The sequence below is a fragment of the Fringilla coelebs genome, assembly GCF_963513975.1.
Source record: "Fringilla coelebs genome assembly, chromosome: 18".
Taxonomy (NCBI): Eukaryota; Metazoa; Chordata; class Aves; order Passeriformes; family Fringillidae; genus Fringilla; species Fringilla coelebs.
In genome coordinates this window covers 7,939,629-7,955,625 of record NC_140044.1, presented here as the reverse complement: position 1 = coordinate 7,955,625, position 15,997 = coordinate 7,939,629, and the positions used below count along the sequence as shown (strand labels likewise).

Genomic DNA, 15,997 nt, shown 5'->3' with positions numbered 1-15,997 from the left:
GTCCAGCCTGGAGGTGGCCAGGCGAGCCGCTGTCTGTGCCGGTGCTGGCAGCCAGCCGGGCTCGGCGGGACACAGACCTGCATCCTCCCCGTCCGTCCGTCCCGCTGTCTCCTCCCAGCTGTGAGCCCACAAGGAGTGGCAGTTGGGGGCTATATAAAGGCAGGGAAACCTCAGCCAGCTCAAAAGAAAGTCTTGGAGCTGGTGGTGTTCTCCCTCCCTCCTGCCTTCACGTGATTCAGCTTCCCCACGCCGGGAGCCGAGGACAAGCCTCGCTGTAAGTACCCGAACTGAGCCGGCATTGTGTGGGGGAGTCCCCAGCCTCTGGGCAGGACGGTGGCTCCGGGCCCCGGGGAAGGGGATCCCCCATCCTCTTCCTTCACAGAATTGGAGGAAAACACTTTGGGGGAGCCCCGTCCCGTCGCACAGCCTCGGGGAGGGGGTCCCCATCCTCTCAGAGAACTGGGGGAAGTTGTGGGGGAGCCCCGTCCCATCCCACAGCCTCGCACGGGGCTCTGCCCATTGCTGCGGGATGGACAGGCTCCAGCTCCCGTCTCAAGCCAGCCTGGGGGCAGACGGCACATCTCGGGGGGGTTGTGAGGGTTGTGGGACGGCCCCACGGGCGAGGGCTCGCTCCTCTGCGAACTGCTGGGGCTCCCCGCTGCAGCAGCACGCACGGGGCTGGCGCCTGTCCCTGCGGTTTGGGGAGCGGGGTGTGTTCAGGGCGGGGGGAGTGCTGGAGTGGGTGTTCCCAGATGTGGGACCCTCGGGCTCCACAGGGCCAGTGCGGGGGCTTGTGCACAGCACCCTGGGGTGGGAGCCGTGCCCCTCATGGGCTGCTGGTCCAGAGGTTTCGGGCAAAGGCGACCTGGGCAGCACTGGGGGGGTTTCAGGGAGAACAGTGGAGCCGTGGGGTGCTCCTTGGAGGTATGCCCTGGGCAGGTTGGACAGCAGCTGCTTCCCTTCCAGTGTGTTCCCTGGGCCTGTCTGTACTGACACCCATGTATGTCCCCAGGCCAGTCCGTGCTGACCCTGCTCTCTGCCTCCAGGTGTGAGATGGCTGCCGGCAGCTGCCTCCTTCTTCTCCTTTTGCCCTCGCTGGTCACAGCTTCACACAGCCCTCCTGGCTGTAAGATCCGGATTACTTCGAAGGGGCTGGACCTGGGTAAGGGGCCGGCCAGCATCTCTCAGTCTGGGAAAGAGGGACTTTGGGCACCTTCCTGGGGTCTGTGCTTGTGTAGGGCTCTGCCTGCACTGCTCCACCATGGGGCAGCCGGGGAGGAGTGGGGACTGTCAGGGGCGATTCTGCCAGGAGGGCACGTCCCAGCCCAGCCTCGTTTTTCCCTGCAGTGAAGCAGGAGGGGCTGCGCTTTGTGGAGCAGGAGCTGCAGAACATTACGGTCTCGGACCTGCATGGGAATGAGGGGCAGTTCCAGTACAACATCAGCCAGTGAGTGCTGCCTGCTGCCCACAGCTTCCCATGTCCATCTGTCTGTCTAACCATCCCTGTCCCCTCCCTGCAGGGTCAAGGTGACAGACCTGCAGCTGGCCTTTTCAGACCTGAACTTCCAGCCACAGCAGCACCTTGTCTTCAACATCAACAATGCTTCCATTAGCCTACGCTTCCGCAGGCAGCTGCTCTACTGGTTCTTGTGAGCTGCCTCCCCTTCCTCCTGCTCTGGGTGCTAGCCCACCCCATAGCAGTGCTTGCTGGGTGCCACAGGTGCCTTGCTGTCCTGCAGCTGGCAGGAGCGGTGTGCTCCTCTCATCTGCTTTCCTGGCTTCTAGCTATGACATTGGGTCCATCAATGCCTCTGCGGATGGTGTCCACATCTACACAGTGCTACAGTTGGCCAAGGATGAGGCTGGGCGCCTCAAGATCGCCAACATGACCTGCAACGCCTCCATAGCGAGAATGCACGCTGGCTTCTCTGGCACACTCAGGTACACCTGACCCCTCTGCATGTGCATGGCTCCCTGACCCTCTTCCCACACCTTCAATGCTTCCTCAGCCCAGCTGTGTGCTGGAATGGGCACAGAGCCACAGGGAGAACAGGCAGTGCAGAACCACTCTTCTGTTCTCCAGGAAGGTCTATGAGTTCCTGAGCACCTTCATTGTCACAGGGATGCGCTTCCTCCTCAGCCAGCAGGTACAGCTGAGCACAGGGAGGGGCTGTGGGATGTTAGGGCTTGGCCCTTTGTGGGAGGGCAGAGTTGTATCCCACCTGTCTGCTGGGCCTTGTCCTGCCTCTGCAGCTCCTCATCCAATCCTGGGAGTGATTCCCCTCAGCCTGGCTCCTTGTCTTGCAGATCTGCCCATCCCTGGAGCATGCCAGCCTGGTGCTGCTGAACTCTTTGCTGGACACAGTGCCTGGTACGTGTTGCCCTGGGAAAGGGACTGGATCCCATTCACTGTCAGACAGACTGGGCTGGGCATCAAGCTGCCAGGCAGCTCCAGGCTAAGTCACACCAGCACATCTTCCCTGGCAGTGAGAAACTACGTGGATGAGCATATCGGGATTGACTACTCCCTCCTACGGGATCCGTCCATCACTACTGACACCCTTGAGCTCGACTTCAAGGTGAACACTGGGTCCTGCCTTGCTGGTCCTTCCCCATCTCTGTGGAAAAGGCTGTGCCAGCAGGCACGTTGGGCTCCATGGAGCAGGTGAGGCCTGCCCCATGGCTGTGGGAACCTCTTCTGCTCTTGGTCCAGGGCATGTTCTTCCCCCGGGTGAGAGAGGACCAGGAGCTGGAGAACCACGCGGTGGAGCCGGTGATCAAGGAGACTGAACGCATGGTTTATGTTGCCTTCTCTGAGTACTTCTTTGACTCAGCCATGCACTCGTACTTCCAGGCAGGAGTACTGACCATAGAGCTCCAGGGGGAGAAGGTAAGGAGCACCAGATATCAAACTGTGTGCAGGCAGGAGGGAGGGAGGGGTGGGCTGTGTTACAGAGCAAAGGAGATGCCATCCAGGGAGCAGCTTTGCTGGGACCTGCAGCAGTGGCTTGCTCCCCCTCCAGTGGTTTGTGCTCTCCACAGGTGCCCAAGGACCTGGAGGTTTTGCTGAGAGCCACATTCTTTGGGACCATCTTCATGCTGGTAAGGAGCCCCCAGACAGGATGGAAGGCATGGCAGAGCCCCAGGACAGAGCACAGACCTGCCTTGTGCCTAACCTCCAACTCACCTGCCTTCCCCAGAGCCCTTCTGTGGATGCTCCGCTGCGGCTGGTGCTGCAGGTCTCCGCTCCCCCCCGCTGCACCATCAAACCCTCGGGGACCTCAGTCTCTGTCTCTGCTTTCCTGAACATCTCACTGGTGCCCCCGGACCGCCCACCTGTCCAGCTCTCCAGCATGGCCATGGTGAGAGGGGGGCTGGGGCTCCTTGTGTAGTCACCCCAGTGTACACGGGAGCAGTGCCCCCCCATCCTGTGTTGTAAGGCACTGATGCGACCGAGCAGAGGGACACTGGACCCGTGGCATGAGCTGGCCTGGTTGTCCTCTGCTTGCCGTGAGTCAGCCCTCTCCCTCCCCAGGAAACCAAGCTGAGTGCCAAGGTGTTTCTGCAAGGGAAGGCGCTGCGTGTGCAGCTGGACCTACGACGGTATGGCTGGGGTCCCATGCGGGCATGGGGAGGGTCCCCTCCATACCCTACTCACAACTGCTTCCTTCTGTGCAGGTTTCGCATCTATTCCAAGCAGTCAGCGCTGGAGTCACTTGCGGTGAGAGCATGATGATGGCCTGGGACCCCTTACAGCCAGCCACAGCGTGGGGTGGGGTGGGCTGGGGAGAGGCTGTCTATTCAGGATCCCCACTTACAGTCCTCCCTGCCCTGGCTGGCAGCTCTGCCACTACACTGATCCCAGCTCTTCTCCTGCAGCTGTTCTCACTGCAGGCCCCACTGAAGACCCTGCTGCAGCTGACCATCATGCCCATCATTAACGGTAGGCATCACTGCTCCCACATAACTGGGAGTGTAGGCAGGGGCATAGCAGAGCTCAGCTTCATCTCAGCTCTCTCTCTCTGCAGAGAGGACAAAGAAGGGGGTGCAGATCCCACTGCCCGAAGGCATGGACTTCACCAGGGAGGTGGTCACCAATCACGCGGTATGTGGTGGGATGGGCACAGCCTGTGCCTCCATGTCCTGCTGGGAAGGGCACTGTCACTTCCAGCCTTGCACTGACCCTCTTCTCTCTGCAGGGATTCCTCACAGTGGGAGCTGATCTCCACTTCTCCAAGGGGCTGCGGGAGGTGATTGAGAAATACCGCCCGGTGCCGACCGCCACTGCCTACTTCAGCACCCAGCCTGCAGAGCCCAGCCTGGACCCCAGCTCACTCTAGCTCTCCTCCCTGGACCAAGGGCAGATCCCGGGCTGGACCCGTAGACTGTAGGTAGGAAGCAGCTTCCCTGGTACCACCAGCACATTGTCAGGACCTCCAGGCCCTGGTGGGGCGCAGCAAGGTGGAGAGGGTGCTCTGGGAATCCCTGCTGCAGCCCTGCTCATTACACTAATAAACCACCTGACTCCAACCACATGACCTCATTGCTTGGAGGACATGTCCATGCTGGGGTACATGGTGGGGAGATGGAAAGCAGGCAGCTGATGCTGCTGCCCAGCTTGGGTCCTTGGGAGCAAATGCAGCTTAGTGCGGTGCCAGAGGGCTCAGAGTGACTGTGCTGCTGCCACTTAGCTGGGTCACTCATTTCCAGGATGCAGGGACCCCTGTAGAAAGGGCCCAGCTCACAGAGCCCAGGGCTCCCTGGCAAAGGGCATTGGCACTCACTGGTGCTCCTCAGAGAGTGAAGGAAAGCAAAGCAGGGGCTGGCACAAAGGTGTGAGGAGGAGCAGAACCACCTTGGTCAGAGTTTATTGCGAGTTCCTGAAGCACTGTGTGCCCTGGCAGTGGGATTGTTGTGGTAGTGGTGGTAAGTCTCCTTCAGTGGGAGCAGAGGTGGTGGGAGCCAAAGTAAAGGTGAGCAGGACCCAGCCGCCCCCTGCTGCTGCTCCTCATAGCCTGCCCAGGCTGTGTGCATGTGGGGCCAAGGGGAAGTGCTGGGGGTTGCTCCCTGCCTGGGAGGGAAGCAGCTGCCACCGCAGACAGGGAGGAGGCAAGACAGGAAGCCACAAGGGAGTTGGTGGCTGCAGCAGGTGCATAATGCCTCTCCCACAAGGACAGAGTCCCCCAGCCCATGTCCCTCACCCTGTCCAGCCGGAGAAGAAGGCTGCAGGCATGACAGGTCCATGGTGTAGCCAAGCAGCAGTGAGGACGGGCTGTGCCGGCGGTGAGGGCAGGTGGGGTGGTGGGAGCAGCTGGAGCGCCGGGCGCTATCTCTGCAGCTCTTAGTAAGGCTGGTTCTTAATGAAACGGCAGAACATGGTGAAGGCAGCAAGCGGCCGGTCTGTGGGCACCATGTGGCCAGCTCCCTGTAGAAAAGGGACAGTGGCTGGCGGTGTGGCTGGGGTGCTGCCACAGCCCAGCTGACACCCCCCAACCCTGACTGCAGGTATCCAGCACACCCACCCACAGCACCATCCCTGGCCCCCAGAGCCCTCAGCCCTACCTTGACAGTGAGGAAAGCGATGTTGGTGAATTCCTTCACAAAGCCACCGATCTGGTTCTCACCGTTTTCCGTGTAGAGCCAGGGCCGGCGAGCCACCTGCACCTGGGAGTAGCAGCAGTACCTTCATCACCTGCGGCTGGCCCTGCCCATGCTCCTGCCACAGGCAGCTACAGCACCTAGCCTGGAGCCAGTGATTGGCCTGGCCTCGGCCCTGCTCATTTACCTTCTGGCACAGGGAATCCACAAACCACTCATCCCCGAGAAAGTTGCAAGCCATGTCGACGTCCCCATTGTACACCAGGATCCGGTATTTCTGTGTAGCAGAGAGAGAGTGAGCTGTTGGCAGGGCAGCAGCCCCAGCCAGGTAGGAGGCTGAGCTGGCAGAGACACTCCCAGGGTCTGTGGGCACCCCCGCACACACCGTGGCTCCAAGCAGCTTGAGGTACACCTCATTCATCTGCATGTACAGGCGCCTGTAGCTGCGGTTCACCTCGAAGCTGTGGAGGAAGCAATGGCAGCATGTCTGCTCCTTCTCAGAGTAGACCCTCCCTGCCCACAGCTTGCTCACCTGCACACCTGCCACTCTGAGGCCTTGGGGGAAATGTGCAGCGCCTTCCGCACCTCGGGGGAGTTCAGATACATGCTAGGGGCTGTGGAGTTGGTGCAGGGCGGGTCCATCCGGACCTTCTTTCGGGCCACTGGCATCCGGAACAGGTTCTGGGAGAGGCAGGAGAGTCACTGTCACAACAGCATCTGCCCCATGGAGCAGCTGCTTTCTGCCCCTCCTGCCCACAACAGCACAACTGGCTGAACAGAGGTTGCTCACAGCCCAGCAGCATGGGCACCTCGGCTCACCTGCCGCCAGGAGAACCTCAGTGGCATCCGGATGAAGGAGTTGCCCAGGTCATGTGTGATGAGATAATCACCCTCATATCTGTAGCCAGAGAGAGTATAAGGACAGACTGAAAACCCTGGAGAACAAGGGCTAAGGGCTCTCCTGGGGGGAGTCCTCAGCAGTAGCCACACACCATCCATCTGTTCCAGAGGGGCCCCCTGCCCAGCCCACCATGTCCCTCTGTGCCAGTGCAAGCAAAGCTCTCACCTCATGCTCCCGGGAACACCTCCATCACATGGGGCATAGAGGTTGTAGATATTGAGGCCGGACTCCTCTACAATCTGAATCATCTCCCCCATCTGCAAGGAATTGCAAAAAGGGTTTGGGACTAGGCAGGACCCTTGTGGACCTGTGGGCCCAGGCACATTCTACTGGGCGCACGTATAGGGAATCTGGCTCCCCTCACCTTGAGTGTGCAATTCAGGTTGGAGTTGTCATGGAAATTGCACTTCCCCTGGGAGCAGCAATAGGCCTGCAGGTCTTTCCAGAGCCTGTGGGCAGAGATCAGAACCACTTGGAGCGGGTGACAACACTGACATGACAGCTGCCCTGCAGCCCAGTGACCACAAGGCATGCAGCTTGGCCCCATGCCCTCTTTACCCCACAAACAAGCCATGTGAGCTGCCCTGGGACAAGGAGCCACAGCCCAGCTGCTGGCCCAGGACAGGCTAGGTGCTGCCCTTGTCTCAATACCACCGACCCAGACAGCCCCAGCCTTAGCTGTGCACCCATCCTGCTTGCACAGGGATAGCACATCCAGCATTCCCTCTGCTCTTACTCGGTCCCCAGCAGCCCGTGGTAATAGGCAAAGTAAACCAGGGAGTTGTCATTGATCTCATAAGATGAGAGGCCGTTTCCCACAGCGATTCCCTGCGAGGCAAGAAGAAAACAACCCTGTTGTGTTCCAGCTCCCCGCGGGGCAGTCACAGCACAGCAGCCGCAGGCAGGAAGCAGATGTGGAACTGTTTACTCTGCAGAGGGAACAGGGAGGGTTGGGGGTGCCTGAGGACACTCCCCCGGCAGCAGAGACAGACACGTCCACCAGCAGCTGCTGCCAGAACCCCAGGAAGAGATGAAAGGCTGCAGGGCCAGGCGTGCCCTGCATCCTAACTGGTCCCACCCTGGCTGTGCCAAGCCTCTGCTCCCCAGCTGGGCAGAGCCAAGCTGCCCACCTTCAGGTTGAGGCTGGGGTCCTGCATCACCCACTCTGCCAGTGTGGGAATGTAGACCCCTCCATAGCTTTCCCCTGTGAGGAAGAGATCGTTCTTGGAGTACTCGGGGAAGAGCCGGAGGAAGTCCTTCAGTGCCAGGTAGTTGTTGTGAGCAACCTGCAGGGAGAAGGTGGCACGGTCAGGTGATGAGGCTGCACCCCATAGCTAGGAGTGGGCAGGCAGGGGAGCAGGGCTCTCCCAGTCACTTGCCTCTGTGTCATTTGTAGCATACTTCTTGTCATCAGAGTATGAGAAGCCGACACCAGCGGGAGACTCCACGTAGAGGATGTTGGCAATCTGCAAGGACAGCAGAGGAGCCAGCAATCAGGGGAAACCCTCTGGCTCAGTGCGGCCAAGGACTGCTAGCCCTGCCCATAGCAGCACCCACAGGAGTGTGGCCCGCCCCAGGGCTGCACTGGGATGGCCACATTCCTGTGCTGCTCAAGAGTACACTCGAGAGGAGGGTGTGTTGGGTGGGAGGGGAGCAGCGGTAGGCTCCATGGAGAGAGCAGGAGGAACTGGCTCACGGACACCTCATCTCAAAGCCACAAAGAAAAGCAGTGCCTGTACCTTGTTCCATGCGTACTCATTGTACTTCAGTGTGACCCCATCGGGCTGGATCTGAGGAAGAAGGTGGTGACTGATGGGCAAAGCAGGACAGGACACAGTGGGATGGCTCGTGCAATACAGCCAGTCATCCCCTGAGTCCTTGAGCCACGGGATAGCAGTAACTACTAACCAGGAAGGGGCCATGCTCCTTGAGGAAGCCCTCCATGGAGCTGCAGCCAGGGCCCCCATTCAGCCACAGCACCAGGGGGCTGCTCTGGGGATTGCTCTGGGCCTCCACGAACCTGTGGACGTGTAGCTGTGAGTGCCCGGTGCCAGCCGATGCCCCCCCATCGCCAGGCGCAGTCCCACGTACCAGTAGTGCAGGTACTTGCCCGGCCCGGCGCAGAGGTAGCCCGAGAAGTGGCGGAAGGACGGCTGCTTTGACAGCCCGGGCAGGTAGGTCACCTCATGGTCCGGGGGAGCAGCCCGGCCCAACCCCAGCAGCAGCAGCGACGACAGCAACACTGGCCCCATCTGCGGTGGGCGGAAGGGACGGTCAGGGTGCTGTCGGCCAGGAACGGCCGCGGCAGCGCCCCGCGAGCGCCCCGGCCCGGCTGCCCCGGCCCGGCCCCCCACTCGGGGCTGACCCCCGGCCCGGCCCAGTCGGCTCCCCTGGCGCCAGTCCCGGTCCCTCCATCCCGTCCCCCGGTCCCGTCCCGGCGCCCCCCCGGTCCCGCTGACCGCGGCCGCTCCCGGCGCGGCGCTCGCAGGCGGCGGTCACGGCGGGCACATGACACGCGCCCATATGACCTGCGGCCCTCACGTGAGCGGGGCGGGGCCCCACGACGGCCAATCAGCGCCCCGGGGGCGGCCGGCCCCGCCCCGGTCCCGCCCCGGCCCTCCCCGCGCACGTGGGAGCGGTCCCGGACCGGGACAGTGGTGGGGGGCACCGATGGAGCCCCCGTGCCCAAACGGGGTGCCGGTGGGCACTACCGGGCACCACCGCTTACGGCTGGGTACCACCCGCCACAGCTGGGTGCCACCCAGCACCGCCGGGTAAAGCCGGACATCACCAGGCATTGCCAATCATCACCGTGGGATGACCACTGGCACTGCTGGCTATCGCTGGTACCACTGGGCACCAGCGGTCAGTGCCAGCAGCTTCTGGACAGTATAAGCACAGCCAGGTATCCCGGCCCAGGTGGCAGCGCTGGACAGTCTAGGGTGGAATATCCGTGGGTCTGGTTTGGGCCCGGTTGTGCCCATCAGCCACAGGACACCCCAACCGCCCCCATGGCACTAGAACCCCCCTTGAGCCCTCCGGCTGTCCCTCCCAGCCGGGCTGTCAGCACCTCACAGCAGCTGTGACAGGGACAGTTAAAAATAGCTTCGGCAGCAATGGCTGCTCGGTGCCGGCTTGCCGCACGCTTCCACCACATCCACGGCGCCAACATCCGCCTGGATGCCTCACACACACAAGCCACACGGGTTGAGAGCTTCGCCAACGGGCTCTGCTTCAGCCAGGAGCCTCTAGCACCCGGGCAGATCTTCCTGGTGGAGATTGAGGAGAAGGAGCTGGGCTGGTGCGGGCACTTGCGCGTGGGACTGACAGCCCATGATCCCCAGAGCCTGGAGGTAGTGCCTGAGTACTCGCTGCCGGACCTGGTCAACCTAGGGGACACCTGGGTGTTTGCCATCACCCGGAACCACAACCGTGTGGTGGTGGAGGGGGAGGAGGCGCAGGCGCGGGGGCAGCCCTGGGAGCCCTTCCTGCTGATCGAGCGGGTGCGGATCCCCCGTGACACGCTGGTGGGGCGCAGCCGGCCCGGCCGCTACAGCCACATCCTGGATGACCTGTACAAGATGAATGTGCTGCCCGCGACCGCCCGGCGCAGCCGCATCGGGGTGCTGTACGCCCCGCAGCCCGACGGCACCGCCGACATGCACATCGTCATCAACGGCGAGGACATGGGGCCGAGCGCCCGGGGCCTGCCCACCACCCGCCCGCTCTACGCCGTCATTGACGTCTTTGCCTCCACCAAGAGTGTCCGGGTGATCCCGGTGGATTACGGCTGTAGGTACCTGTGCCCCTCCCTGCGGCACGTGCTGCGCGGGCCAGGAGTGGGGGAGCTCTGGTGGGGTCATGCCGTAGTTGCCAACAGAGGGAATGTTGGTGTGTGCCACTGGGCAGAGGGAAACAGGGGGTAAGAGGGCACAGGAAAGACTCTGGTCCTTGTGGAGCACAGGCGAGATCCACAGTACCGCTGCTGGGCAGTGTTTGATGAAAGCTCTGCCATGGGCGCTGTGCTGGGGCCAGGGGAGAGACCCCCAGCAGCAGCAGTCAGGCAGAGCCCTCCTGGCCACCCTTCCCAAGCAGAGTGATAGGGTTGGGTGTTTGGGGCTGTCTCACAGCTATGAGGCCTTGCTGTGCCCAGCCTTACCTACAGCACGTGGCAGCCAGAGCCAGCTAAGATCCTACCCTGGCATCAAAACATCCACCTACACCCACCACAGCTCAGCACACTGCACCCACGCACCTGCATGTGCCCCAGACATGTTCCCTGGGCAGACACCCTGTGATGCCATCGGAGCCCCGGCATTAGCCCATGTCCCTTGGCTTGCTGGGAGGGACCCAGCTAATAAGTGCTAATTAGCACCACGCTGGAAAAATGAGGAGATGGATCAGGTGAGACAGAGCCAGAAGAGCTAGAGCCAGAGTACTGCCTGCCCCCAAGCACTGGGAGCCATTGCTTCACATGCTGGCGTCAAGAGCAGCTGCTTCTGCCCTGGTGTAACAGCTGAGGAGAGTAGTGGCTGCAGCAGACAGTACCCATGCTGCTGAGCCACCCATGGCTCCAAGAAGTTGTATCACAGGAGCAGAAACCAGGCAGATTCTGTGCAGGTGCCCAAGGGGACAGTTCTCATGGTGGTCTGCCCCAAAGGTATAGAGGGTGCTGTCTCTGCTGGCAGTGCAGCCCCAGCCTGCAGACACTCACCCAGCAGCTTGGTGCTGGGGCCAGTGCAGGCAGACCAAGGGAGTGGGATGGAAAAGAAGCATAGTATGGGTAAGTGAGACTCTGGGGAGTTGCTTGACAGCCACCAGAGAAAGAAATACAAACCAGCCACAGTCACACACAGCTTGGGCACATAACTGTTTCTCAGCCTTCCTCCTAATAACGGGAAGAGCTTTGCTGCCCGGGGCCCTTGAGCTTCCAGCCCTGCTGGAGCAGCCTGGCACCAGCCCCCGCACAGCCAGTTCGAGCCCAGGGCAAGACGATGCCACAGAACAAACTCACCCACTACTGCCTTTAACCACAGTGCCTCCAAGAAGCTCTGCCAGTTCCTCCACCCCACTGTGCCCAGCCTCACTGCCGACTTGCCTGGCTCAGGTACACTCTCTGTTCTCTTGCAGTTCCTTCCCTGCAGACGCTGTGCCGGCTGGTTATCCAGAAGCACATTGTGCACCGCCTGGCCATCGATGGCCTCGACTTGCCCCCGCTACTCAAGAGCTTCTGCCAACATGAGTGAGGTATCGAGGGTGCTGCTGGGCTGCCCCCCACATCAGCAGCCCCCCAGTGATGGCTGCCTGGCAGGCTCTGTGCCCCTCCCTGCCCACTCACCCCAGCATGTGCTGCTGACATGGGAGCAGAGCAAAGTGGGGTTGGGATTTTCCCCGCACTGGTGGTGTGGCATGCCCAGAGCATGGGCAGGGGGATTGATGTGGGTCACAGAGAGCAATAAAGTGCTTCCAGACAAGACTCTGTCAAAGGAGGCTTGGGGGGCTGGGACACCCATGTGCTTCAGCAACCCCTTGTGGGGGCAGTTCCTCCACCAGTGAGGAAGGGAGCACAGGCCACAGCCCTGTGGGCTCAGGACATGTCCCTGGCCCTGGAATTATGCTGGGACTGTCAGGGTGGATCAGAGCGGGTGGAGCGTGGGAGGGCACAGCACAGCACAACGCTCACGTGGAGGTAAATTACAGCCGGACACTCATCCCGGGCAGTTTCACTCTTGGGAAAGATGTTTACCCAGAGAACGATGAGTTATTTCCTGTGTGTTCAGCTTGGAGGGGGACGAGTCAGATGCTAGAGCACCCAGACAGCAGTGCTGGCAGCAGCCCTTGCTTGGGCACGTGTCTGTGGCCACAGAGCCAGTCACAGTGACCTGGTGCAGGGCACAGGCATCCTGACTTGGAGCTCCAAGCCCTCGGCTCTGTGCCCTCAGCCAGACCCTTCAACCCCTGGCAGTTGGGGATGGCAGCCAGCATCCTGCAGTGGCTATGCCAGGCTGGAGGGGAGGCAAGGTGGCAGCTGTGCAGAGGAACAGGCTGGAGGGGAGAGGTCTCCCAAAATCAGAGGGATTCCCATGGGAGCCAGAAAGATAGCAAAGGGGCTGGCAAAGCCTTCCAGGCCTCTTCCACAGCACAACCAAAGGGGAAGCAAGCAGCTCTAAGCTTACAAGAAGGTGTTTTAAAGAAACACGATGCTATATTTAGTCGGAGACTCGATAGTATCAGATCATGTTACAAAACTCGTGCTCAAAGGAAATCCCCAGCCCTCAACCACAGCCAACTCCATCAACACCAAAGTGTTAATGAAGGAATTGCTAAATTCCATGGGAGAACGTGAACAGTGACCAAACCACAGCAATGGAGTGAGGTCTGTCACATTCCCTGCTATGTCCCAACAACAGGCTGGGAGCTGCTGGGGCTGGAGCTCATCTGGCTGCAGTGGGGCTGGGGAACTCACTCACCCACTGCAGAGCAGCGCCCACAGACAAGGGAGTTTACACTCCAGGCTGTTTTCCCTCCCCCACCCTTGCACGAAGCCTTTGCTCTCCACCTCCCTGCAGTGCTATCTGCCCGGCAGTGACCCCCGCACACGAGGGCGGGTTCCTGTTTCTTGAGGAATTGAGAGCAGCTGCTGCAACCCGACAAACAACACCCCTGCTCTGTAATGGGCTGCAGCACAGTGGGGTTGCAGGGATTCAGGAGCTGCCACCTCCTGCCACCTGAGGCACCACAGGACGACTGAGGAGCACTGCCCAAAGCCCTGCCTGATTCCCCATGCCCTGTTCCCTGGGCAGGGAGGGGTGGCTGCAGCTGGCACAGGGACAGGCTCAGCTCCCAAACAACACGAGGGTAATTTATTGGCTCGGTTGCACAACACCTCACAGCTGGATGCTGCAAGGACCTGCGGGTGCTGGCCACGGATGAAATAGTTTTGTCACGTGTTATTGTACCTAGATCCCTACAAATCTATGGAACCGTATGGGATTAATTTGAGAAACCACAAAGAACTGGCTGATGTCATCAAAAAGACTCGATTTTTGAGTGGTTTTGGGAAACTGGAGAGGTTCCCACGTGACTGGAAGCTGGGGAATGATGTCCCTATTTCAAAGGGCAGGAGGGAGAACCCTGGAAACTACAGGCCTGTCAGTCTCACTTCACTGCCCAGTAAAATCATGGAAAAGATCATTCTGGCAGTTACTGAAAAACACCTGTAGGAGGGCACAGTCACTGGTCACAGCCAGTATGGCTTTATGAGGGCAAAGTCCTGCTTGTTGAACATGATTTCCTTCTACAACAGGGTAACCCACCTAACTGACCAAGGAAAGCCAGTAGCTGTAATGTTTTTGGGCTTCAGCAAAGTTTTTGCTACTCTCTGTCTCAGTATCCTTTTGGACAATGTGTCCAGCTTGCAGCTGAATAATCCTGTTGCACAATGGCTGAACAACTGGCTCACAGGTTGGGCACAAACAAAGACTTACAGGGAATGGGGTGACATCAGGCTGGTGTCCAGCCACTAAAGCAGTTTCATAGGGCTTCACCCTTGGCCCAGTTCTCTTCAACATCTTCATTAACGACTTGGACTCAGGACTTGAAGGAATATGAAGTAATATATTAATGTTTAGTGCTAAGAACACTAAAGTGGGAGGAGCTGTCAACTCCATTGAGGGCAGAAAGGCGCTGCTGAGAGACCTTGACAAATTGGAGAGATGGGTAATCACCAAAAGTATGAAGTTTAACAAGAGCAAGTGACACACTGCACTTTGTACAGGGCAATCCTGGTTGTATATACAGACAGGGGAAAAGAAGCTGGATAGCAGCACTGTGGAAAGGGACCTGGTCCATGGCAAGTTGAATATGATCAGCGGTGCCCTGGCAGCCAGAAGGGCCAACCCTGTCCTGGGCATCAGACACAGCACAGCCAGCAAGGGAGGGGATTGTCCTGCCCTGCTCTGCACTGCTGCAGCCTCACCTCAAGTCCTGGGGGCAGTTTTGGCACAGCAATATAAAAAAGACATTGAACAATTAGAGAACATTCAAAAGATGCCACGAGGATGGTGATGGGACTGGAAGCAAAGCTTTTGAGAAACAGTTGAGGTAACTTGGTCTAGTCAGCCTGGAGAAGAGGAAACTGAGGGAAGACCTCATTGTGGTCTTCAGCATCCTCATGAGAGGAAGCAGAGGGGCAGGCACTGATCTCTTCACTGTCATAACCAGTGACAGAACTTGAGGAAATGGTATAAAGATGAGTCAGGGGAGATTGAGGCAGAATATCAGAAAAAGGTTTTTCACCTAAAGGGTGGCTGAGCACTGGAACAGGTTCCCATGGGCAGTGGTCATGGCATCAAGCCTGTCTGAGTTCAGGAAGTGTCTGGACAACACTCTCAGGCACATGGTGGGATTTTTGTGGTGTCCTGCACAGGACTGGGAGTTGGACACGATCCCAATGGGTCCCTTCCAACTCAGCAGATTCTAGGATGCCAGCACCTCCCACATTGCACCACCCAGAGCTGGCTCCTGGCCACAGCTGTTAGCCAGGTCAGTGACTGTGACCCTTCCTGCAGGATCAGGAGCTCCCAATCCAGTTCCTCTGCTGCCCTGTGCAACAAGTGACGCTCACTCAGCAGATCAAGGACCCAAACTGCCCCTTCCACGCCAAGGAAATGACGGGCTGAGGGGAATGAAGGTGCAAGACAGGACACAGGGGAAGCACCCAGCTCAGCTCCCACTCAGTGCTGGAGCTTCACCTCAATGGAGCTGATCCAGCCACCAGCCAGCTCCCACAGAGTCCTGTGCTCCAAGTCCTCACTACTGTGGCAGGCAGCTGGCTGATCTCTGCTGTGAGGAAACACACAACCAGGGATTTATCCAAAGACTTGTTCCAGGAGCGCTTTAGGACCTCCAAGAGGCCATCAGCACTGTCTCACCCAGCCTGATGGGCATCACATCCCCTTTCCCATGGTCTACTGAGCATTTCCCTCTGCAAGAGCTTCCTGTTTGAATTCAGCAGAGCTAGGATGTGCCCCCAGGGCAGCTGGAAGGCCAGGCTGAAGTGGCAAGTGTAGCTACTTGGGCCTTCCTGGAAGATGCCCACAGGGTGGGCATCCTCCTGGATCTGTACACTGAGCCTGTCCTACCTGGTGCAAATCAGCTGCCTGGACTTCCAAAGCACTGCCTTAGGCACACTGGCAGCAGCCTCTCACTTAGGCACAGCCTGGCAGCAGCCTCTGTGCAAATGCCACTCAAAAAGTGCCTGATGCTCTCTTCAGTCCTTTGTGTAATCTAATCTTCACTGTCATCCTCTGAGGTTTCTGTGGCCTCCGGTTTTGCCACAGGAGACAGGATCTATCAGGGACTGAGCTTGCTGGCTCACTCTGGAGAAGGGCATGAAGTGTTTGTTTCAGGCTGACACTGAAGGGCCTCAGGGAGCTGGTGGACTCTAGAGGACAATCACACGACTCTCAACAGCCACAAGAGAGGCTGACATGGGCT

At 59.4% G+C, this 15,997-nt stretch overlaps 3 protein-coding genes across 3 annotated transcripts; 2 read left to right on the top strand and 1 right to left on the bottom strand.

The window, feature by feature from the left end:
• Positions 1-197: 197 nt before the first annotated feature.
• PLTP (phospholipid transfer protein) lies at positions 198-4,737 on the top strand. Its single transcript, XM_084217933.1, has 16 exons — positions 198-274; positions 1,047-1,162; positions 1,348-1,447; positions 1,521-1,649; positions 1,786-1,941; positions 2,084-2,147; positions 2,308-2,371; positions 2,488-2,579; positions 2,714-2,890; positions 3,043-3,102; positions 3,201-3,362; positions 3,536-3,603; positions 3,679-3,721; positions 3,880-3,943; positions 4,029-4,105; positions 4,200-4,737. The coding sequence occupies exons 2-16, from the start codon at positions 1,054-1,056 to the stop codon at positions 4,338-4,340; spliced, it is 1,506 nt and encodes a 501-aa protein (XP_084074059.1). The 5' UTR covers positions 198-274; positions 1,047-1,053; the 3' UTR covers positions 4,341-4,737.
• Positions 4,738-4,852: 115 nt separating this feature from the next.
• On the bottom strand, positions 4,853-9,040 carry CTSA (cathepsin A). Its single transcript, XM_084217934.1, has 15 exons — positions 8,959-9,040; positions 8,591-8,751; positions 8,408-8,519; positions 8,239-8,289; positions 7,879-7,965; positions 7,630-7,785; positions 7,236-7,327; positions 6,864-6,948; positions 6,665-6,756; positions 6,418-6,496; positions 6,131-6,279; positions 5,984-6,059; positions 5,786-5,875; positions 5,563-5,664; positions 4,853-5,425 (listed from the first exon to the last, which is right to left on the bottom strand). The coding sequence occupies exons 2-15, from the start codon at positions 8,749-8,751 to the stop codon at positions 5,342-5,344; spliced, it is 1,416 nt and encodes a 471-aa protein (XP_084074060.1). The 5' UTR covers positions 8,959-9,040; the 3' UTR covers positions 4,853-5,341.
• A 575-nt stretch (positions 9,041-9,615) lies between these two features.
• On the top strand, positions 9,616-11,957 carry NEURL2 (neuralized E3 ubiquitin protein ligase 2; the record flags this gene model as incomplete). Its single annotated transcript, XM_084218016.1, has 2 exons — positions 9,616-10,291; positions 11,630-11,957. 2 exons carry the CDS (start codon positions 9,616-9,618, stop codon positions 11,743-11,745), a joined length of 792 nt encoding a protein of 263 aa, XP_084074142.1. The 3' UTR covers positions 11,746-11,957.
• Positions 11,958-15,997: the final 4,040 nt, after the last annotated feature.